At 36.1% G+C, this 24,309-nt stretch overlaps 1 protein-coding gene across 2 annotated transcripts in view; it reads right to left on the bottom strand.

Moving 5' to 3' along the window:
• The window catches only part of KLHL1 (kelch like family member 1), a 243,290-nt gene that overhangs the window by 6,797 nt on the left and 212,184 nt on the right, over positions 1 to 24,309 (bottom strand). For both annotated transcript variants that reach the window (XM_062576137.1, XM_062576148.1), the window contains 2 exons: positions 6,056 to 6,268; positions 9 to 180 (listed from right to left, as the gene is read on the bottom strand). In XM_062576137.1, the coding sequence (XP_062432121.1) occupies positions 9 to 180; positions 6,056 to 6,268 (385 nt within the window). The remainder of the gene's footprint in view (positions 1 to 8; positions 181 to 6,055; positions 6,269 to 24,309) is intronic.

The raw sequence follows: 24,309 nt of genomic DNA, 5'->3' as shown, positions 1-24,309 counted from the left end.
ACAAGTACCTGTGTCCATTCATTAGTTTGAGGGTCATATGATTCCATAGTGTTCAGGTATGTTTGACCATCGTATCCACCCACTGCATACAATTTGTCACCAAGGAGACAGACACCAACAGCATCTCGAGGCATACTCAGTGGAGCCACCATTGTCCAGGTATCAGTTTTTGGATCATACCTAAAGAAGAAAGGAAATTGAATGTCCAGTGAGAAGCTAAGTGATTCATTGGGATCTTCATTTGAACTACAGTCTCTCTTTGGGGGGGGGGGGGGGAAAGTCATGAGCACCCTATTCAAAAAATATATATATATTTTTTTACAGCTGAAAGAAAACATATAGATTTATTGTGTTCTTGATTCAAGCCTCTTAATGTTGATTAGCAATTTTTATTGAGTTAACATTTCAGAAAAAAAATAATTGAATAAAGTGTCATGAAATGAAATATACAAGGATCATAAGTCCAAAATTTGGTTATATGTATAAAATATATCCATATTAGATATAGAGGATAAAAAATCTTCTTTAGTATGGTAAAAATATTATTTCTAAAACCAGATTAAGCTATACATTAATTTCTAAAATTATATTACACTATATTCACAGCAAGAAAATCTCTGGAAGGGTTCATTTTAATTGTCTTAGAATTGAATTTTCCTCCTGATATCTGAACAAGTGCAAAGTACTGCTTTCATATTTGTGTGTTCTTCCATAGTAAGACATTAATCACACTAGATCTTTTAAAATTGAAGGTAAAATTCTCCTTACATAATGTTACCTATTTAAAAATTAAATATTTATCTAAGTTGTCAATTTAGACTTTTATTATCAATATAAAACTGAGTTAATTTCAGAGGCAAATTCAATGTGTCTATTTTAGACAGGTATTGCAAATTGGAAATAAATCACTTTCTGTTGGTGCCTGTCAATTGGTTAGCAAGGATGTCTGGAGCATTAGCTTAAACTAGATATCTCATTTTCAGATGACTAATGTTATAAGAATAGAATATTGTATCATATCATGTATCATAGTATTTATCATAGCATTATTATATTATCATAGTCTCTGAATACTCTTCAGATGAGCTGGTCAATCGACTAGTATATAAAAAGTGAGTACCATAAGAAAAATATTTAGAGAAATTTAAACTACCGCTTGTAGTGTTTTGTGATGAATAAAATAATGCCCCCATGTATTAGACAATGTGCAGAGCACCCCACAAGGAATTATATGGGAATGCCAGTCTGTAGATGTCAGGCAGGCTTTGCTGTGAATAATAAATTTTGGATTCTTTTTACTTCTTGTAGCTGTCTGCTCACCTTTTTTTTCTTGGACACCATCCAGAATTTATAGTGATCTAAAAATTGTTATTAATACCACTATTGACAACATCTTAATTTATCATCTTTCAACCTACCTACGCTTAACTGGTACTTATAAAAAAAATTCTTTTCTTGATAATTAGTATAAAACAAAAACATCTTCCTATTTCCAGATACCTCATACTAAATTGATCATTATCCTTAAAACACAATTCTACACTAAGCTTCTAAGAAGGAGAGTAGGACATTAAGAAAGAAGTCTGAACTTTAAAACTTAGCTGGCTTTTCATCCTGTTTCAAATGATCCTGTGTTCCTCAAGACATGCAATACATAGCTTCATTTTCTTGCTGTAAGACTACTACTTTAGCTTACTGCAATAGAAACCATAAGTTATTTCAGATTCTTTGAATTAAAAATAATATTATTTTCTTTATTTTTGAAGGGCATCATGGGGAGCCAAGGAGAGGCCTAGAACAAATAATTGTGGTGGAAAGGACAATTTGTTTAAGAGAATTAGGCTGGTATTAAGCTATGGACATAAATCACTTTTTATCACTTGGTCTCAGGCTTCTCTCCATGAATGGATGCACCTACAAATGTAAACTGTAGCCAGTGTCACATTTTATTTGCTTCTAACTCTTACTCAGTTATTACTCTCCTCAGTCTTATTGTGTCTGCCACTCATTTGTGGTATTGTGATTCAGCTGAAAAGAGAAATGTTGATTTTAAATCACCTGTTCTGCTTTTGTTTTTCTCTCCAGAAAAGAGTTAGTATTTTGTGCATTTAAATGAGAGTTTGAGCTAGATTCTTCCCTTCTCCCCAAAATTCCCTCCATAGTAACGTCCCTAATTCTTTATTTTCAGCTGCTTCCCCCCAAAAAATCTAGAATCCTATGTTAAGCATTTAGCCTGTCTTAACAATGCATGGGAAATTATCAAAGTTCCAGAGAAGGAATGAAGAAAGTGGCATCTTGAGCACAGAAGCTACTACAGCTAGGCAAGAGGTATGTCTGAAATCATGCTACTCTCCATTATTCCAGTATCTCCATTTACATTACCTTCCTATATATCAGATAAAAATATAGCAACTCTGGTTCCAAGCCTATTCTCAAGCTCAAAGTCACATCTACCATCTTGCAGAAGAATGTCCTGAACAGCACACTATAATCTGTTCAGGTGAGGACCCTCTCCCATGTTTTAAAATCGGCTCTGTAATGCATAAAACAATTACGATTAATTGTCCCAGAGAGAAGCAAATCAAGAAATAAGGACTAAGCATAATTGTCACTTGAATGAAGATCTGGGTTAAATTCCCTGCTACAAAATCCTAAATTTTTAATTACACAGTCACTGGCGAGTATACAGCAGCAGCTCTTAGAGCAAAAATCCAAGCAAAGCCCAATGCAGTAAGGTATAAATCATGCTCTCTCTTGTGTCCCTACCATCTTTCACTCATGAATCTTTTAACATTCTGCAAGGTGTTTTTTTGCTGTTTTAGAGTATACGAAGAACAAATTTCCTCTGCACGTCTTTTTGAATCAGTGACCTTGTAGTTGACACAGTCTTGAGATTTGAGATGTGCTCCTGAGCTGTCTCAGGTGAGAAACACTGCAGCCAACTTCTTTATTCTTGTGCAAGTCCTCTACTAGCTATTTATCTTGCTGACTTCACTGGAACTTCTCAGAAGGTAAGGTGGTAAGATGCTGTGTTCAACTTCTTATGTCTAGAATACCATTAAAAAGATAATGTTGCTTATTTTACTTTCTTTTTTATTCTTTTTTATTATTTCATTCATCATTTTTTTTTAAATTTTATTTTACTATCTTTCCCTAACAAGTGATGTAATGATATAATAATTATAATAATTATAATTAATATTGAGAATTATGATAAACTTGATGGAACTTGATGGAAGAATACTTTAAAACAATGCTTGAATAAATGAATGCAAATTACGCATGTAACAAAAGACAAAAAATGTTTGGTTTTAATTAATTTTTTTAAAAGACTATTTTTTTCGACAAGAGCATCACATACCTGTAGCTGAAAAATTTTCACAACCTGCTTTAGCAGTATGCATTGTATCTTCACTTGACTAAAGGTAATAAACTTTAACAGACTCTTTGATACAATACTCTTGAACTGTAAGAGTCAAGGCGAAGAACTGCAAAAGTAGGCAAACTAAGTATAAATGACATCTTTGGCCATTTTTTTTTTTAATAAACAGGTAACCAGGGGCTAAATAGAATGCTTACAACTCAATACTGTCAACAAAATAGAACGACACAAGAGCTTGTTTTTTATAATTGCCAGGAAAATGCCTGAGTTTTCTTACATCCTTTATTCTGTTAATAAACATCTATACATTTCGTCTTTATAATGACTAGATATGCTCTAGGGTGAAAAGGGAACAATAGAAGTTCCTGAATGTGGAAGAAATCAATCTGAAATCATCAAGGTGAGAAGAAGGGGAAAACTGTAGATCATTTGCTTATGTTTTCAATAGTGTCACTTTTGGAGCAACACTTGAAAAAGAATACTGCTTTATAAAATTTGCCAAAATTATCCAAAATTGTATAATTCTTAAATGAGAACTCATAATTGTACCTTTTAAAAGAATACAAAGTTATATTTTACCAGCTTGTGAAAGACAGAAAAAACACAGCTATTATTTTACTTTAGAGTGATCAAATCTATAGGAAATCCTTTACAACCACATCAGCCTTAGAAGAGTTCAATTTAGGAGTCCTGATTACTGTTGAGCAAGATTTTAACAGTAGCATTCACAAACACATATCTGCTATCATTAGATTTCCATAATCTCAAAAATGTTTTTTAATCATTATGTGTTTTGACAGTTTTCTGGGAGAAAACTGATATTTGAATATTGAAGCACATCCTTGCAGGCTCTGTCAGAATGACAAAATGATTGAAGTAACAGAGAGAAAAAAGATTCATTCCTGAGGCAGAAAGGAGATGCAGTTTAAAAAGACTAATGCCACAGATATTGACAGAAAGTAAAACTTTCAGAGATGTCCAAAATAACTTAAAATAATAATCTCACTAACACTTACTGCTCCTTGGTTTCCTAAGTCACTGAAGTGTTTTTATTTTTGGAAGATGAGCTATTATTTTTGAATATAAAACTTGGCACACTAAATCACCTCCCAGCAATCTTATATACCTAACACTGGGAGGGCTATGAGGGATTGTTCATAGCTTAATGGAGTCCATCACTTAATTCACACCTCCCTTATGCAAGTCTAATAGGCTTACAAGTTCTGATCTGTTAGCTTCAATTTTTACTTGGAAAGCAAGCTGCCCATCAAGCAGGTTATCCACACTATTTTGCTATCAGTGCACAAATGCCTACTTGAGAAACACTATATAAACTGTCATTCACATGCCATTGCACAAGATGATAGCTTAAGCACATGAAGTTTAGCTGCTTTTTACAATTCTCTTTAAGAAGTACAAAAATGATGGGATGTGATTTGTCTTTGCCTTTGGAAGGATTTTCTTCTGAAACACACAAAAATGGAAAAAAAAAATCTTTCTTATAAGTACCAGTAAGTAGAAGTGATTTGAAAGATTTCCGTCTTAGAAACTCTGTCATTAGTAGTCTTAATATGAATATTTACTTCCCTGAAAATTCTGATTATTGTCAGTCATAAGGAGAAGGTCAACAAGACAGACTGTATAAGTAAAGAGGACCTGAGATTTCTCTGATAAACTTTCCATCTGTTGGAGACATGGAAGTCTAAAGTATTCTGCAGTCAGTGATCTGATTTGCAACTTTCTTTCCTTGGAAGAAGGGAAAGAGTCTAAAACTGAATAAAATAACTTAAGGAGTAATATTGCCAGTTTTAACTCATAACTAAAGGATTATATGTTGGGACACTGGTAAATGCCAAGCCAGATTCACAGAAGCTACAACTGGCATTTGATAAAAGTTTGACTGCTCTAGGAAAAAAACAAACAAAAAAAACCCCAAAGCCACAGTCCCAGTGCCTATCTTCAATTGCATGTCTAGGTCAACCAATTACTCAAATATACCTACTTTTAATCTTGCAGCCTCTACATATTTGGAGATATATTACTCTTTATTCTATTTTAAAGCATGTTAAACCCTCAACAGCAAAAAAGCCAATCTTCATTAAACATTTGAACAGTATCTTCAAATTGCACAGTGTGCACATTATAATGACTCTGACTGCGCCCTTGTGCCCTACTAGGTATTTCTGATTCACAGAATATACATTTGTAAAATTCAGGGTAACATAAATGAAATATGTAGGACTTTATCAATATATCAGGAAGTGGCAGCACTGCCAAAAGAACCACTGTAGTCTGCTGAAAATAAACATCACATAACCAGTTCTATTTTTCTTCTTTGCTCAACTATAGTTTAAAAGTTACTAAATAGACCTAAACTGTGGTGAAAAGATGTGAAAAGGCTGTAGTTTTGTGTCCATGATAATATATAATAGCAATGTGAAAAAGTGGGAAAGAAAATAATCTCCAAATATATTTTTTTCTACAAATTTCTATGGATTTTTTTAAGAAAATAGGAAGTAGGTATTTCATCCATTGCCATTCATTGTCATGTATCAGTTTAATTTCACCATAATTTAACTGAGAAAATGATGCTTCCAGACTTTTGTATTCAAAAAAAAAAAAAAAAAAAAAAAAAAAAAAAAAAAAAACTTGTACAAATATATAACTGAATACCTTTCTACATAGTCCAAGAGGCGGGAGCAATGGTTAGAAGCAGGAGCATCATGGCCACCAACTGCATAAAGAAATCCATCACATGTAGCCACTCCTACACCTCCTCTTCTCTTACACATTGGAGCACACATGTTCCATTTATTTGTGTGAGGATCATAATATTCCATTGAACTCAAGCAGGAACTTCCATCCCGACCTCCTACTGAATACAACCTAAGAAAACCCACATAAACAAAAATGATAATAAAACAAGAACTCAGAAATATAGAAATAAAAATAAGGAGTATCTGATTTTTATCTATCATCTGCTACAGGAAAAAAAGAAAAAATAGATCATCTCTCCAACTTGTATGAATTTCATAAGTTCAGCAAACATGGATGTTTTTAATGTTATTATCAAATTCATATTCCACTTGGTGTTTTGTCTTGCTTAATGGAAAGCAGCACTACTTACTTTTGAAGAAAAAATATAGTGTGTGAATTGTAAAATTAAGAGTAAACATGTAGAACAATAGTTGTGGCAAATTATTCACATATAATCTGGAGGCTAAAACATATTTGCTTATCATCTGATGAATAATTTTGAATAGCAAACAGATTCTTAAAAATCAAGGCCCGTTCAAAGACAACACCCAAACAGAAAAGGAGAGTAAATTTATCAAATAAATTGTTGCAAATAGTTCACTGAACTATTCACTGGTGCAGAATACAAATCACACCACCTCTTAAACCTATATGGAAACAAATTTTGTTAATTTTGACATTGCTTATGTATTGTTATAAAATTAGATAAAGGTAATTATTTTTAAAATCTATAAAGGGAATACTAAGTTTGATTCTGCAGAATTTTGGTTCTTTTAATATACACTAACTAAGCTCTAATGTATTAATAGAACAAACAAAGGTTAAGATATTGCACAATATTAGAGACATGGCTTATCATCTATATTAGGAGAAACTAAATAGATAGATCTGAAGAAGAAAATATCAATGTATGAGGGAAACTGTTCAATAAAAACATAAATGATATGGGAAAGCTTAACAGAGAAGTTAGTTAACTCACACAATGCTAGACACAACTGGCATAGTACAAAGTTAGAAAACAATACCATAAGACAAAGAGGGAAGAATTCTTTCCTTTTTCCTCAAAATGCAGAATAAATGCAGCATTTGTTTTTAAGAGAATATTGTGAAGAAGGATAAATGGGTTCGAAATGAGAATAAACACATTCAGAGAGAATGAATTCATAGGCAGTGTGGTTCAGAGAGTCCTAAACTGAATATAATGGACAAAGGGTTTAACAAATATAGGTGTATGGACATTACACGCTTTCTTAAATATCCACTAATGTTCATAGAATCATAGAATCAGTAAGGTTGGAAGGGACCTCTGGAGATGATCTAGTCCAACCTCTCTGCTCAAGCAGGGTCACCTAGAGCATGGTAGACAGGGTTGCATCCAGGCAGGCCTTGAAGATCTCCAGACAAGGAGACTCCACAACCTCTCTGGGCAACCTGTGCCAGTGCTCCGTCACTCCCACAGGGAAGAAATTCCCCCTCACATTCAGGCAGAACCTCCTGTGCTTAAATTCCTGCCCGATGCCTCTTGTCTTGTCACATGGGACAACTGAAAAGAATTTGTCCCCATCCCTTGACACCCTCCCTCCAGGTGCTTATACACATTGATCAGATCCCCCCTCAGTCTTCTCTTCCCCAGGCTGAAGAGGCCCAGCTCTCACAGCCGTTCCTCAGAGGGCAGATGCTCCAGCCCTATGATCATCTTCGTAGCCCTACGCTGGACTCTCTCTCTCCAGTAGCTCCATGTCTCTCTTGGACTGGGCAGCCCAGAAATGGACACAGCACTCAAGATGAGGCCTCCCCAGGGCTGAGCAGAGGAGCAGGATCACCTCCCTCCACCTGATGGCAACACTCTTCCTAATGCATCCCAGGAGACCATTGGCCTTCCTGACAGCAAGGGCACATTGCTGGCTCATGGTCAGCCTGTCATCCACCAGCACTCCCAGGTCCTTCTCTGCAGAGCTGCTCTCCACAAGGTAAGCCCCCAGCCTGTATTGGTGCCTACGGTTATTTCTCCCTAGGTGCAGGACCTTGTACTTGCCCTTGTTGAATCTCAGGAGGCTCCTCTCCGCCCAGCTCTCCAGCCTGCCCAGGTCTCTCTGAATGGCAGCACACTCCTCCCTCAGGTGTATCAGCTACTCCTCCCAGCTTGGGATCATCCGCAAACTTGCTGAGGAGGCACTCCGTCCCCTCATCCACGTCAGTGATGAAGAAGTTGAACAGGATGGGACCCAGGACTGAGCCGTGGGAGATGCCACTAAACACAGGCCTCCAACTGGACTCCACGCCACTGATGACGACCCTCTGAGCTCTGCCTTTCAGCCAGTTCTCAAGCCACCTCACTGTCCACTCATCTAACTCACACTTCCTGAGCTTGCCTAGGAGGATGTTATGGGAGACAGTGTCAAAAGCCTTGCTGAAGTCAAGGTACACAACATCCACTGCTCTCCCCTCATCTACCCAGCCAGTCATTCCATCCTAGAAGGCTATCAGGTTGGTTAAGCAGGATTTCCCCGTGGTGAATCCATGCTGGCTACTCCTGATCACCTTCTTTTCCTCCATATGCCTGGAGATGACCTCCAGAAGGAGCTGTTCCATCACCTTTCCAGGCATGGAGGTGAGGCTGACGGGCCTAGAGTTGCCTGGGTCCTCCTTCTTGACCTTCTTGAAGACTGGAGTGACATTGGCTTTCTTCCAGTCCTCAGGCACCTCTCCAGTTCTCCAGGGCCTTTCAAAGATGATGGAGAGTGGCCTGGCAACAACATCTGCCAGATCCCTCAGTACCCGTGGGTGCATCCCATCCGGGCTCATGGATTTGTGGATGTCTAGCCTGCCCAGAAGGTCTCTAATCCTTTCCTCCTCAATCAAAGGAAAGTCGTCCCTTCTCCAGACTTTCTCCCTGACGTCCGGGGTGCAGGATTCCTGAGGGCTGCCCTTAGCAGTGCAGACTGAAGCAAAGAAGGCATTCAGTAAGAGAAGACTGAGGGGGGATCTTATCAATGTGCACAAGTACCTGGAGGGAGGGTGTCAAGGGGATGGGGACAAACTCTTTTCAGTTGTCCCATGTGACAGAACAAGAGGCAACGGGCAGAAATAGAAGTACAGGAGGTTCTGCCTGAATGTGAGGGGGAATTTCTTCCCTGTGGGAGTGATGGAGCACTGGCACAGGTTGCCCAGAGAGGTTGTGGAGTCTCCTTGTCTGGAGATCTTCAAGGCCTGCCTGGATGCAACCCTGTCTACCATGCTCTAGGTGACCCTGCTGAGCAGGGAGGTTGGACTAGATCATCTCCAGAGGTCCCTTCCAACCTTACTGATTCTATGACTGTATGACTTCTACTTCAGTTCTTACTTCTATACTGTTTTTCTACAGTAGAGAAAAGAAAAAATAGATAAAAGGGAGCATGGCACTCAACAAAATATATACATATGATTCAACTCTGTTTAAATATAGACATTTAAACAAAGGTGGATATTGGCTGTCTAAGTTAACCATTAGTCTCAGAAAAGATCTGTGATTTGGTTTAGCTGCTGAAAGGCAGGGACCAACTGCTAGCTAGGGTACTGCGACATTCCCACGAGACTGGCAGATATGACAAAGATAGACAAGAGATACATGCCTCCCTAGAATGACTGCTGGAGGTGAAGCAAGCAAATGAAATAGCTGTAGACAACTGCATATAGATTGAACTCTGAAACTGAAGACCAACATTTTTGAACCTGAGATTTCCAAATAGACTTCTGATTCAGTATTTGGACAACTAAACACTTCACAAAGTTTTCTAAATTGCACGGTACCAACACTTCTGCGGAGGCTCGTGAGAGTGATCCTGCATTTCCCAAGTCTGAATACCTACCTATTATTTCTTATCTCTTCTGTCATGAAACTTCTGTTTTATTTCATTGTCTTTCCACTGAAATAAATATATAAGTTGATATTTCCACACTGAAAGCGAAGTATTCTGTTTTTCATTCCTCTATTTCAATTAGGAGAGTTATCAAAATGTAAATAAAAGCAGAAAATCTAGCATTTTTGAATTTCCAGTAAAGATGCAGTATACGTTGTTCATAAGTATCTGCTAACAGTTTCAGCCAGCTAGTGGGGCCAGATAGTTCTTGTTTAAATAGTCTACAGCATTTAAGACAAAACAAAAATAATTTCCAAAATTAGGTTTTGGAACTATCATTTTAGATTTTCATTGTGTTTATGTCTCAACTAGTAACAGATCTGTAGGCTAACAGTAAAATTTTATTTCATAGCGGTCTAGTTCAAAGAAATAAAAGTTGAAAATCAATTAATAATTTTAAAGCTCTGATTTTAATACAGTATTGTGACTGAGCATGGACACCTCAGTTATGTATTTGCACCTATTCATGAATAACAAAGGAGGTAGAAAAACAAAGAAATTTCTTCTACCCCTATGACAAGTTTCCTAGGCCATGGTCACATTCCTTAACCTAAAATGACTGCAGAACCGCTCTGGAACCAGAGTGCTGAGAGTTCAGGATAGTTCTAAGAAAGTTATGATGAATTATTGCTGTTTTTCTTATTTTGCTACAAATAGCTCTTTCTTGGTCAAAGACTATAAGCTCAATAATGTTATTTATAACAACTGTTTTTAAACAAATAATGAGCTTAATGCTAGCTGAATAATAGTAATAATAATAATTAATACACATATATATATAGCTCCCTAGCCTTACTGAGTAAATGGAAATTTGGTCTCATCTCTTTTCTTTAACTCATAAATTTACTTTAAAGTATCTAGGTCTTATTTAGGGTTAATAACTCCATTTCTCTTTCATTGGTTAGAAGGTCTTCAGAGGAAAAATCATCTGCTTGGTCTTCAGTCATCCTTACTATTTCTATTTTACTTATTTCTTCAGAAACTCTTCACAATCACTTACTAAATATTTATGACACCCTGCTTTTTTCTCGTATCTTTCCTTGCTCTTGCAACGTCTTTACAATACTTATATCTAAGGATACTTAGCAATCTAACTTGCTTCTTAGTGCTCATGGTCCTATTTTATAAGATGACTTATAATATATATGCATTTTTGCAGCTTTGTCTTTCTCAGTAACTGTTTAGGGCTAAATTCTCTGCAGGGAAAAGTATAAAATATTTCTTTAAGTAATATATCTGAAAGTCTGGTATAACGGAGGCCACACCTCAGCCCTGTGATTTCCAGGGCTACTCTTACCTCCCTGGACTGTATTCAGTTCTATTTCTTTTGTCATTAGGTACCTCTGATTTGACTGATTTGTTGATAATACTTGTAAGTAGACTTTCAGTTTCATGTGCAAGTATTTGCAGAATTCAGAGATGACAGATAATCCAATTCTGAATTTAGTGAAGTTCCTCATTTTTTTTCTCACTTATTACTTTCACTTTGCTATTTCACAGTATTATCTTAGCAATTTTACCTTAGCTAAACAGTGTGTACTACTTCTGACTATCCTTTTACTGTATGTCTGCTACATACTATATATACCATCCTGCAAAGCTCTCACCTGCCGTCAAAAATATAGTTCATTTTTTCCCATTTCTCCCAGGCTCCTGGCATTTGAAGACTCCATAGAGATTTCATATTTCTTAGCAGCTCTTGAGTACATACACTACTGTAAGACTTTTATTTTCAACGTTGTACTCTTAAGAAGAAAACCTGAGAAATAAGTATGCTCTCAATCACACTGTAACTCTATCTTTGTTCATTTTTCAGTTGGAAAATTTCTGTTTACTGAATACCTCACTTGCTTGTGTATCCTATTAAAACTGTTGGGATTTTTATTTTAAATGTCACTGTTTACAACAGAAGATCAGCAAGGAGAAGAGCGGACTCATACTGAGCACTTTTGTTTCCACTGATCACAATGAAAGTTTTGCCTGCTGGGATATTATGGAATTCTATTCCCTAGTTTATTCAGGCATTGTTAGTAGACAGTTTAGACCAAACTCAATCTCATCTGAACCAGAAACTTGGCACTTCAAGGTTGGGTCTCTTCTTTTTTTCTTTTTCTTTTTTTTTTTAAGGTGGGCAGAGATTCCTAAAACATGTTTTCATATAAAAATGGCTAGAAACTACAATAGAAGCTTAAAGTAGAAGACATTAGGATAAATTGTGACTGGTTCAATGAAAAGCATTTGTCTCAGAGCTACGATTGCAAACCTTTGATAGATAATCAGAAAAGCCATTTTAAAATGCAGTTTGACAAGCCAACCTCAAAAGGGTAGGCTGCCTTTGATCTGAGGTAGCATGGCTTGTGAAAACAGTTAAATCATGCCTTTGCTGCATTTCTTAATGAGGTTTTGCCTTTCAAAATTGTTTCACTGTGTATATCAAAGACTACATCCTGTCTTTTGCTTAGGCCCCTGTGCACTGCTTTTTGCCCTCTGAGTGTTTCTGAAAGAGCAACACAGCTTTACTCTAGCTCATAGGATACATGCTCAGCAGAAGGGGAAGAAGGCAGTCAGCAGCAGCAAAGCTGGACTCCTGCATTGTCTAATCAGTCAATATCTGCCCCAGGAATGAGACTGCAGGAGATCAAAGGCCCTTATCTATCTATACTGCATTGGTTATGCCACTGGCACAAGCTGAAAATGAGAATTAATTTTTGGAATGAAAACTATTAAGGAAGACTTACTTCTGTGTGTAAATTCAGAATGATAGTTCGTGTATTTGGTAGTGCAGAGGTAGAATAAATTAAATATACATACAGTTTGACAAAAAAAGTGAAGAAAATGAAAAGCCCCCCTCTCTCCCAAACTGTTACTTGAATTTAAAAATAACAATAATAATTAGAAAAATACTCAGAGAAAAATATTCTTTGCATGGATAATATCATTATGGCAAAGCTCTACTTCCTATATTACAGTGTATAGTCTCCTAACAGAAAGAACACACTTCAAGTAAATTTAGTTCTAACCAAATTCCTAATAAGGGTTGCATTCACTTTGCAAGACCAATGACGGAATGTAGATTGCACAAAAATGTCCATGACAGTATTAGGCTATGAAACAGTTAAGGCAAAATAGTCTCTGTAATCAATTATTTTCTCTAGCATAAACTTTTGGCCCTTTATTTGCTCTCTTATTTATAAACGAAAAAATACAGAGAACCTGTCTTTAAATACGACATTTTTATTGAATTCATAGAAAGGCTCTGTGCTAGACTGAACTAAATTTCCTTATGATATTCATCTTTAATTTCAGTTTAATTATTTTAGACCATACAGTTTTTCCACTTTTCTTTGTCTCAGGATTCATTTATTGGATGATTTTCTGACTAAAATACTATAAAATACATACATCTTTTTGTAGATTCTACAGTTAAGGAAGAATATTTTCAACAAGTGCCCTTTTTCCTAATGGCAGGATGCAGAATAACTATCTTTTTGAGAAAAGACTTTGATCAAAAGAAGTAGCTAATAAACAGAACATTTATAAAACATCAGCAGTTTCAAAATTGTCATAAAATAGCCCAAAATAACTCTTACAGAATTTCAATTAAGGTAGAAAATTACTCATAGGTCAAAGTACATTCAGACTAATATATATTAAGAACAGAGAAAAGAACATTATGCTACCATTAAAAAAGATTCCTTCCCAAACATGAAAACTTCAAGACTAAATTATAAGAATGTAAGCTGCAAGTTAGTCTTTGAAATATGTTTTTCTATTTCTCCTTATTGCACAAGGGTTTTGTAAAATTAGTCATATTTGTAAAATACTTACCTTTAATATCATCCTAAGTCAAATTTCATTTTACTCTCTACTTGGGTAGATAATCTGAAATCTTTCCTGGAAACAGATGTGTGAAAGCAAGCTTTTTTTTTTTTTTTTTTTTTTTTTTTTTTTTTTTTTTTTTTTGTTAAGGAAGAGCAGTGCTGTGTTTCAGTATCAGGTAAAATATTCATGTCATTCATAAAATATAGATTTAAAAGTATTTGTCTGTAGTTAATGAGAAACATTGTGGGCAGAATACAAACAACATGAAACATTTTATCTCTTTGTATGATTGTAACTATGTATGTTAAATGTACTTTTCTCAGTTCAAGGGGATTTCGTAAAAGAATAAATCTGATTAATCAGTAAGACACAATAATACAGAAAATCTAAAGAAAAAATAATGAAAAAGCCACTCTGATAGAAAATATAATTGTTTAAGTCAAATTTTCTTATCTTGCTAACTTACACAAAATGTTGATGTCTTATTTCAACTTTAAAAATCATAATTAGAGCTTATTAATACTTAATTTATTTAATACAATTGAGCTAGTTCTTCATTTTTTACTGAATTATGAAAATTAGCAGTGTATTGCAATTATATGGTTCACTTGAAAGGAGTCTTAGATCATCTAGTCTGTGACCTTCATAATGAAAAAATTCTTCTCAATTCACTGAATTCAACCGATGATGAAAGACTCAGTTGAAGCTGATCTACCTGTTTGAAAGACATTTTCTCTTTACTCCTGATATTTAAGATATTGAGAAGTTAATCAAGTTTCATATTAGAAAAATAGAAATATTAGTTGACAGTGGAGATTGCTTGGTATTCTGTTCTGCTGGACCTGGTGGATATTTGATAGGTCTTGTAATGGCTGTAGTTCCATAAAGGATTTAAATGAGTATCACTTTCAATGTACAGCTTCCTTTAATTTCAGTAAGAGTTAGACATTTAAATATCTTTCTAGATGTACGCAGATATGGAAGTAAGAAAGTGTGTGTATACACATGCACATATATATACATACGTGCATGTAGACAGCCTGAAATTAATGCCCTCACTTGGTCAGCTGACTATCTCTAGACTTCTCTGACTGCATTGAACAAGGGTTTCCTTTAGGTCTCAGCAAATAGGTGCTAAGTACTCTTTGAGACAGTATTATTCTACTCTTCCTGTATAACGTCAGTAAGGAGCAAGTGCTGGAATTCTCATATGACATCTCCCCTTGAAAATGATAACTAAAACCTAGACTTTTAAAATAATCATGAATGTAGGACGCCAATGTCTTTTACAGTTTTGACCCTCAGAGTTACGGCAGAAATTGCAGCATTCTTTTTAGAAGTCTATTACTAGTTGTCAGAGCTGCATAATTAGAAAGAATAGCTATGAAGAATTTTTGGGCCCTGACTCCTTCTGCCTAGATTGGTACTTAAGATACATTTAGAAGCTTAAGTTCAAGACAGTGACAAGACTGCCTTTTTCATTCTAGGAATTAAAATTGAGTAAGTTAATTCATTATGTCTGCTTGCTTTGAAGCATTCTTACATGCCCAGATCATACCATAATATGTTATTTTTGTTATCTACATAAGAGCCTGTTGTTCTTTTCAAAATTCATAAACAAGGGAAGAGTGTAGTAAAGACAAAGTGTTATCGCAAAAACCTGGTTGATGGCCTTACAACAAAAGCAAAGTCGTACTAGCTGTATACTGGTCGACAGCAAGCTAGTCCAAAAAATTGTTGCTCATGCTGGTGAAGCACAAGGAAAAACGTATGTCAGAGCATACCCACTAAAACATGTACATGCACCACTGCCTCTTAAAACATGCGCAATAGAAAATGTGGCACCAGGGTGTGCTGTACCAGGGAGGCTGGCCATGGCGTATCAGCAGGACATCAGCTCTCTGCAATGTAGCGATGGTTTTAGATCTGCCATGTTTTCTGACGGATACTGGACCTCTAAAGAGCAATACATCCTAACTACATACACGATCATGCTGAGGTGAAGAAAAAAAATGTCTTATTTACTATAAAGTTGCACAATTTTTCATTATCCTCTTTGAAACATATTTATCTAACTTGCATCCTCTGCAGCCTCGCTAGGGTTAGACTAGATGAATGCTACGTGAAAAGAAATAGACCTGTGCCGAGATTCCTGTTTTACAGTGTGAATGTTAAATACCAGGTTAAATCTTACTTGAAAAAAAGAGAAGAATGTGATGCATATTGAATTGAATTGCACATTCACTGAGCTGCATGGGATCCCTGCACCGGAAATATGGATCTATGTGCAAAAGTACAAAAGATCAGAGTAGGGCACTGAATTAATAATAAACCCTAATGACTCCGCTAAGAGAAAATGCCACAGACACGTTATTATATGATGCTTGAAAGGCAAAGGAGCAGAACTCCTGGAGAAGGCTGTAATCAGCCACACAATCAAGTTTCGTAGGTAGTTTTATATATGTAATACATTGCTAATTCTCTTGTGCTGAATGCTGAACTACAATTAAGAACTTTGTGGAATTATTAACCTATGCATCTCCAAGGTCAGTACACAGCAAATATGTGTCACATCATGTGAGTGACTAACTACAAGACAATTTTTAGAATCTTTCACATGCATAGTCAAATTTGATTGAGATTTTGCTATTTACTTGAAAATGAAAGCTAAACAAGCTAAATTTCCTGATATTCATTTTGTAATAATGCATAGTAGTCATAAGGGACATATCAAACTAAAGTAATTGTTATTTTTACTAGAGGTACAGTATTGATCTACATAAAACAAATTTCTTTCCTAGCTTTATTTCACTAATAGACCTGAAAACAAAACAATCCCCCACACATATGTTTTAGCTATTCTGGACAGCTCCCCATGTTATCCTTTCAAAATAAAAACCAGAATAGTTGGAAAACTACTGGTAAAACAATAATCAAATGTGTGGAAATTCATTACTAAATGAATCCAACTATTGTGAAACTGGTGGAACTGAAAGAATATAACTGAATATTAAAAAAAAAAAAATCACCTTTTAAAATAATGTAGACATCCCTAAAATCTCTTCACAAGACAGTGATTTATTTGAAAATCTAAGAAATGCATTTGCATGTGTATGGAGGGACAAAATGATAAATATGTACAGATGTTTACTTTTCCAAAATTCATCAGTATGCTCTACTTCTATGAATGTTTTAGTAGAATTAATAGTGTATGGAAGCCATTAAAAATCCTATCTGGTACAATCAAGTAACCAACAAAATTTGTCACTGCCAATCTATAATAAATTATCTCATAAAGGACACAAACAAAAACTCACATTTTTGTGTTGGATTGCATTTTAGTAAAGAAATGAAAAGGGAATACTTTCAAATACCAATGACTAAGATAAATAGAGACAGCAGGAAAGAACTACAAAGGAAGGAAAAAATATTTGATGGAGAAAGATGAGGATTTTCAAACATTTCTAAAAGAGAAGCTACTCAAACAATATAGTTGTTAAATTTGATTAAGGAGCTCTACGGTTAGGGCTTTGATCCTACAACATAAAGAAATATCTTTGGGTCAGTTCAAGCATCTTGTCCTTATTTTCTGCATTGCATTTTCGTGCTTAAAAAAATGAATGTAGCAGCCATCCTTCCTTTGGCCTCTTTCTTAAAATTATGAATTGTGACACAGGTCCTTAAGGGTGTTTGAGAATTTGTTTACTACCTTTGGTATGAAAGGTACCAAACAAAGACCACAGATGGAGCTTTGGCACAAACCGCCTGAATACACAAATTGCTCATTTGCCATTTCATTCTCTGGCTATACCTTTTAATAATGTTATATTCCAGAACTGGCAAAGATCTCAAAGTCAGTACCAGGCCTTCCTTCTCCTTAGCTGGACCTTATTCTTAAGTTGCTCAAATGGATATAGCTTCCATAAAAGAGGGCAGAAATAAACTATGTTTGAGCATCCTTAAATGGCACCTATCTGCAATCTCTATTCAAATCTTTGATCTGCTGGATTTGAGACACTACTTCAGTCTCAGATGACTAATAAATTCCCTAAATGACAAAAGTTATACTTTTTAATGGATAATAATCTGGGCTCAAGAATATAACTCCAGAAATCTCCACATGGATTCGTACGAAAAGAAGGCAATCTCTGATGAGATCTGGTCATTTGCCCCAAATGAGGTCAGCTGCTTGGGTACTTGAACCCAATCCCCTTCCTTCAACTTTCACCCTTGTCTAATGTAAAAAGGGTCTTTACTTGTTGCTATAGATCCATTCTTTTCCAAACTCCATTCATCCACCATTTGATAGGAAACTTGGCCTCCTAACTCAGGAGATTAAGAGATTTCCTCTAGGTGGCAATTGTTTCAGGATTAGGTGTACAAAAATCAACGTCACAATGCATAACTAGTTTTCAGTTCCTAGCAGCGCTCTCCTCTGTCCCTCATCATACAATGGCTAAATTTAGATGGAGACTGTAAGAACAACAATAATACAAATAATAATAATAATAGGAGTCTGTAAGAATGACCATAATACAAATAATAACAACAAAATTATATTATTGTTTTTCTCTGCAAAAAACAAGATAAAGATCAGATAGATACCAGCAAGAAATATTATTATTCTGCAACATTTCTCATAGTTCCCTTATTTTCCTTCAGAGAAAATAAATACTCTTTTTTTCTCATCTAAAAGTAAAAAGCTGATTTGAAATGGAATTTAAAATAGTTCTACTTTAAAAAGTTAAAGTTAGCAATATTTTCTCACTTTATCTGTCATAGATCAATAACAGTGTGTGATATTTGATATAAACAACAGCAGCAGGTGGAAATATAAAGTTCACTAAAGCACATCTTTGGGGTTGTGCCAATCAATAAAGGGCAGAACTTCTTCTTCTTGGTTCCAAAGCCATTATATTTACACTTAACTCAATGTACTGTTGTGATGTTCTACCATTTAAAGACAATCTGCAGATCATACAGCTATGTATTTTTCCTCTTATAGCACAGATTTATTGATGTCTGTTAAAAGAAAATAAAAGTAAAGGGGCAGCTTTTTTCCTTTTCTTCTGTGAAAGCTGTAACTGCAAGAAAAGGATAGTGATGGTAATAACCAACACACAAGTCAGAAATGAGGAGCACATTTTAAAAATGTATATCTTTTAAGGACATACAATGGGGAAGTCTAGTAAACTTTCAGTTATGATTGTGCCATACAACTGTTTGGAATAAAATAAAAGTGTATGATATAGAGAGTATCTTAGTCATTTATTCCAAAGGAGAGGGGAAACTAACAAACTTAATTATTTTTTTTCACTTAAATTTTCCTCACTAGAATTTGTTCTGCTAAAAAATGAATTATATGATTAAATTTACTGTAAAGTTCTGTGTTCTTGGGGAATGTATATTTCAAATGGATACTTATTAAGAGAAAATTAATAAATAGATAATGTAACCTAGGAAGCAAATACATTGTTAGCTACTGAAAAGATTAGTTTTATTTGAACGGAAACTGTCAATCAGTGGATTTTTTTTGTTTTTGATTTTGTTTTCCCATTGTTTTTCAAAACTGAAGAAGTAATCTTGAAACATTAGGTGCTGATAACTTTAAAAAGTTATTGGAAAAGACAGGGGTACTTTTGGTCCCTAATGATGCATCTAAGTTCTGCAGGAAAATAGTAAGGTTATTAGTCTTCACTTCAAAAGTAAGAGAGTCCGTTCTTTCTACAGCATCGTTTCCTCTACATTAAAGCATACTAGTTTTGCATACTAACTGTTGCAAATGAGTTATGCGCTATTTATGACTACATAAAAAAAAACATATTAACCATTCCAACCTCTATCCCCCTTGTTATCCACATATAAAGAGCACCCTCCTTTTCTGATTGTTTACACTCAATAGAACACTATACATTTCTAAATTAGCATAAACCCTCATTTCACAATTAATGTTTTTACTCCAACTTCATCTAATGCTGTGGAAGAGTTTGTGCACTCCTTTTCTTCAAATCTCAGCAACCGAGTTGTTAGCAGAAACAAGGCCAAAAATATGATGCTCTTTCCAAATTTGGAGGAACTACTGGGTATATGAGTCTTGCATCCCATCCACTTTACGAAACTCCACAGTCACGGCAAGTACCACCACTCCAGTTTTCAAAAAGGGCAAGAAGGAGGACCCAGGCAACTATAGGCCCGTCAGCCTCACCTTATCCCCGGAAAGGTGGTGGAACAGCTCCTTCTGGAGGTCATCTCCAGGCATATGGAGGAAAAGAAAGTGATCAGGAGTAGCCAGCATGGATTCACCACGGGGAAATCCTGCTTAACCAACCTGATAGCCTTCTAGGATGGAATGACTGGCTGGGTAGATGAGGGGAGAGCACTGGACATTGTGTGCCTTGACTTCTGCAGGGCTTTTGACACTGTCTCTTCCATAATATCCTCCTAGGCAAGCTCAGGAAGTGAGGGTTAGAGGAGTGGATGGTGAGGTGGCTTGAGAACTGGTTGAAAGGCAGAGCTCAGAGGGTCGTCATCAGTGGCGTGGAGTCCAGTTGGAGGCCTGTGGCTAGTGGGGTCCCCCAGGGCTCAGTCCTGGGTCCCATCCTGTTCAACTTCTTTATCACTGACGTGGATGAGGGGGCAGAGCACCTCCTCAGCGGGTTTGCTGATGATCCCAAGCTGGGAGGAGTGGCTGACAAACCTGAGGGCCGTGATGCCATTCAGAGAGACCTGGAGAGGCTGGAGAGCTTAGCAGAGAGGAACCTTGTGAGGTTCAACAAGGGCAAGTGCAGAGTGCTGCACCTACGGAGAAATAACCCTAGGCACCAGCACAAGCTGGGGGCTGACCTTCTGGAGAGCAGCTCTGCAGAGAAGGACCTGGGAGTGCTGGTGGATGACAGGCTGACCATGAGCCAGCAATGTGCCCTTGTGGCCAAGAAAGCCAATGGTCTCCTGCGGTGCATTAGGAAGAGTGTTGTCATCAGGTAGAGGGAGGTGATCTTGCCCCTCTACTCAGCCCTGGGGAGGCCTCATCTCGAGTACTGTGTCCATTTCTGGGCTGCCCAGTACAAGAGAGACATGGAGCTACTGGAAAGAGTCCAGCGTAGGGCTACAAAGATGATCATAGGGCTGGAGCATCTGCCCTCTGAGGAACGGCTGCGAGAGCTGGGCCTCTTCAGCCTGGGGAAGAGAAGACTGAGGGGGGATCTTATCAATGTGTGCGAGTACCTGAAGGGAGGGTGTCAAGGGGACGGGGACAAACTCTTTTTAGTTGTCCCATGTGACAGGACAAGAGGCAATGGGCAGAAATTGAAGCACAGGAAGTTCTGCCTGAGCGTGAGGGGGAATTTCTTCCCTGTGAGAGTGACGGAGCACTGGCACAGGTTGCCCAGAGAGGTTGTGGAGTCTCCTTCTCTGGAGATCTCCAAGGCCTGCCTGCATCCAACCCTGTCTACCATGCTGTAGGTGACCCTGCTGAGCAGGGAGGTTGGACTAGATGATCTCCAGAGGTCCCTTCCAACCTTACTGATTCTGTGATTCTGTGATTCTACCGTTATATATTGAAAAGAATACAAGGCAGAAATAACTTCAGGATTGAAGACCACTACTATTTAACCATAGGAAGGGTATGAGAATAAAGGAGATAAAATCTTCATATCTTCAGTACTGTTACACAGCACCAGTTTCTGATTTGAGAACACAAATGTGTATTACTGAAAAGGAAAATGATAAGATTCGAATCTTTGGACTTACATAAAATCAGATAATATTACCCTTTTATGAACTGATTGATATCAAATTTAGAACCAGTTGAGAATTTTGCGTACACCCTTTAGTTGAGATGGAAAGTTGACCCAATCAGCTTCGTTCTGTCTCTAATTTTCTTCAAAATTTTATCTATTAGTATCTATTTGTTCCTGGCCAACAGTTTTCTTTCTGTAATAGTCTGTTTGCTTTTCTTTGGTATGGGAGTCTTTCTTGGCAATCACAGTATCCCCGATTTGAACTTTACAGTTTCAATTCATCTTTCTTCAATATTCATAATCAGAACTGTCCACAGTAATCCAAATAGCACAAATATTTCCCCAAAGGATGAATAAAACTTTATATATTATTCAATTTGTTTTAAGTTTTTTACAGATCTTTTTTATTAGTTTTTCTGTACTAACAAGTACACATAAGGATTTTTTTTTACTATTCCATCATTTTTAACCATTATTTTTCCTCAAACATAAGAATATATGTATATACATTATATATATTCACAATATACACACACACACACATATATATACTGCATATATATATACACATACATATATACACCATATACTATTACGTATCACATTTGTGTTGCTTCTCATCTAAATACTCCCTACAGAATAGTCTAACGCATCCCTTATGATAATGCTCCCTTTTGGGTTACTTTGTGTGATCTGACAATTTAATTAGCATACTCCTACTATTACACTCCTGTATTCCAAGGCTGATCTTCAAAGAACTCTGGCAATAGCTTTGTGCCATACTAATTGTCATATCCAGATCTCTGACTACCTAAAATTCCTTGTACTAGTCACCTTATTTTCACCTTAACTTATAATTTTCTATACGACCCTAGATCAGCTGCTTTAGTGAAATGGGATAAAATTGATCTATGATGTCTCTTTTATCTAGGAAATCACCTATCTATTTTGTTATTTGTTCCAGTTGCAAATTAGCTTTAGGAAGTGGCTTGGGAAAAGGAAATGCTTTTGTGTTCCCAATCCAAGAATAGCAAATATTCGGTCTTATTACCTGTAAACGACAGGTGGGAAATCTGGGAGCAACAAGCAAGTGAGATTCTTACTTGGAAAGGAAAATGCTCCCTCTAGTCCCCAAGGATGAAATAGTATGGTGACTTCAGAATGTATTAATACAACCTGACTATACAATAAATAAATAAATAAATGGCTGATGGAATAAGTAAAAAAACCATTTAGATACTTTTTTTTCTGACAAATTTAGCAAGATTATAAACTACAATAGCTATAGTTGTTAAAAGTTTTCGGATAGAAGCATGATGCACAAGTTGAGACAATTCTTTTCAGGTTTTAGGAAAGGTTTTCATATATTTTCAGTTTAAATTTAAAATGTATTTTATTGAAATAACATTCATTTCTGCAGACTCTGTTTTTCCAAATGCACCTATGGCACAGCTGTGCATGTGTTTGAGTAGCAAAGTAACTGATAATTGATGAACATATACCATACAGCTGAGCCTAATGTAGAACAGCAGCTAAATAAGCATAAAAATATTCAATATATTAAGAAGAAATGAGAAATTACTTGCAAATGAATCATCTCAGAGCCTAAAGAGCTCAGAGCCTGAAGAGCTTTTATTCTTTATTTCTACCATAAACTTAAAGAAGAATATAATGGCTTTAACTGGAAAAGCCATGAAGCAAATAGTAGAGGTATAGAAGATGGCAAGTACAATAGCTTCCAGTAGTAGCATACAAAAGAAGAGATAAAACTTTTCAAGATTTTAAGTTCAGTTGATTTTAAGTATCATTTGAGATGTTTTGCTCACAGTGTCACTTTTGTGTGAAGTACCTAAAGCAATGTGGAAGATATGTACATAGAACAGTTTCAAGCTTTCTCACTTCAAAAATAATATTAGCTAACTGAAATTATATGGGTTTTCAAGTTTCAGTTTTGGCATATGGGACCTTTTTTGAAGACTGTGTTATTCAGACAAAATTCTTGTCCCATTGAAATCAGTAGTACATTTGCTATTTGCTGCCGTGGGGCTCATGCCTTTCAATTTATGGAAGGTTTCCATACCAGCTTCTCAAGACATAGATGATACCTCTTTCCATTTGCTGGAGTTTTACATCCTAAGGCATACACATATTCAAGTCAGCATTTAGTAACTAGGAAGCATTAAATACACGCTCAGTTGCGCTAAAGAAACATACACACTCACTACATGTGTATAAACAAATGCAGCTTTTTACAGTCTTAGATCTATATTTGCAGTGCTATTTCACTAGATCTTTTCTACTTGATTACCTGGACACGTACACTACTGAAAGCATATTCTTATAGAGTAACAGGGCTATTAAAGCAGATTTGTCCATTTGATCTATTCTCAAACATTTCAGCACCATTCTGACTTTTAAACATTTTTAAAACCCCCAAACTGTAATTATTTTGTGATTCAAATATGAAAAAAGGAAAAAAAAAAAAAAAAAAACTGCATACTGTCATAATGATGAAGTACATCAGCCTAGCTTTAGTCATTTGGAGTATTCCATCAAGTCTCTAACTGCTCCTATGAAAAGATTCAAGATATCTTATGGGTCCTGTAGCTTGTGGGCTATTAAGTCAAGACCCTTGTTTGACTTTCATGGTCATTAACTCATATAATCAGCAGAAAGAGACTGGCAATTCTAGAAAACAATTCAGCCTACC

Source organism: Rhea pennata, chromosome 1, assembly GCF_028389875.1.
Source record: "Rhea pennata isolate bPtePen1 chromosome 1, bPtePen1.pri, whole genome shotgun sequence".
Taxonomy (NCBI): Eukaryota; Metazoa; Chordata; class Aves; order Rheiformes; family Rheidae; genus Rhea; species Rhea pennata.
This window is presented reverse-complemented; position numbering and strand designations above follow the sequence as displayed.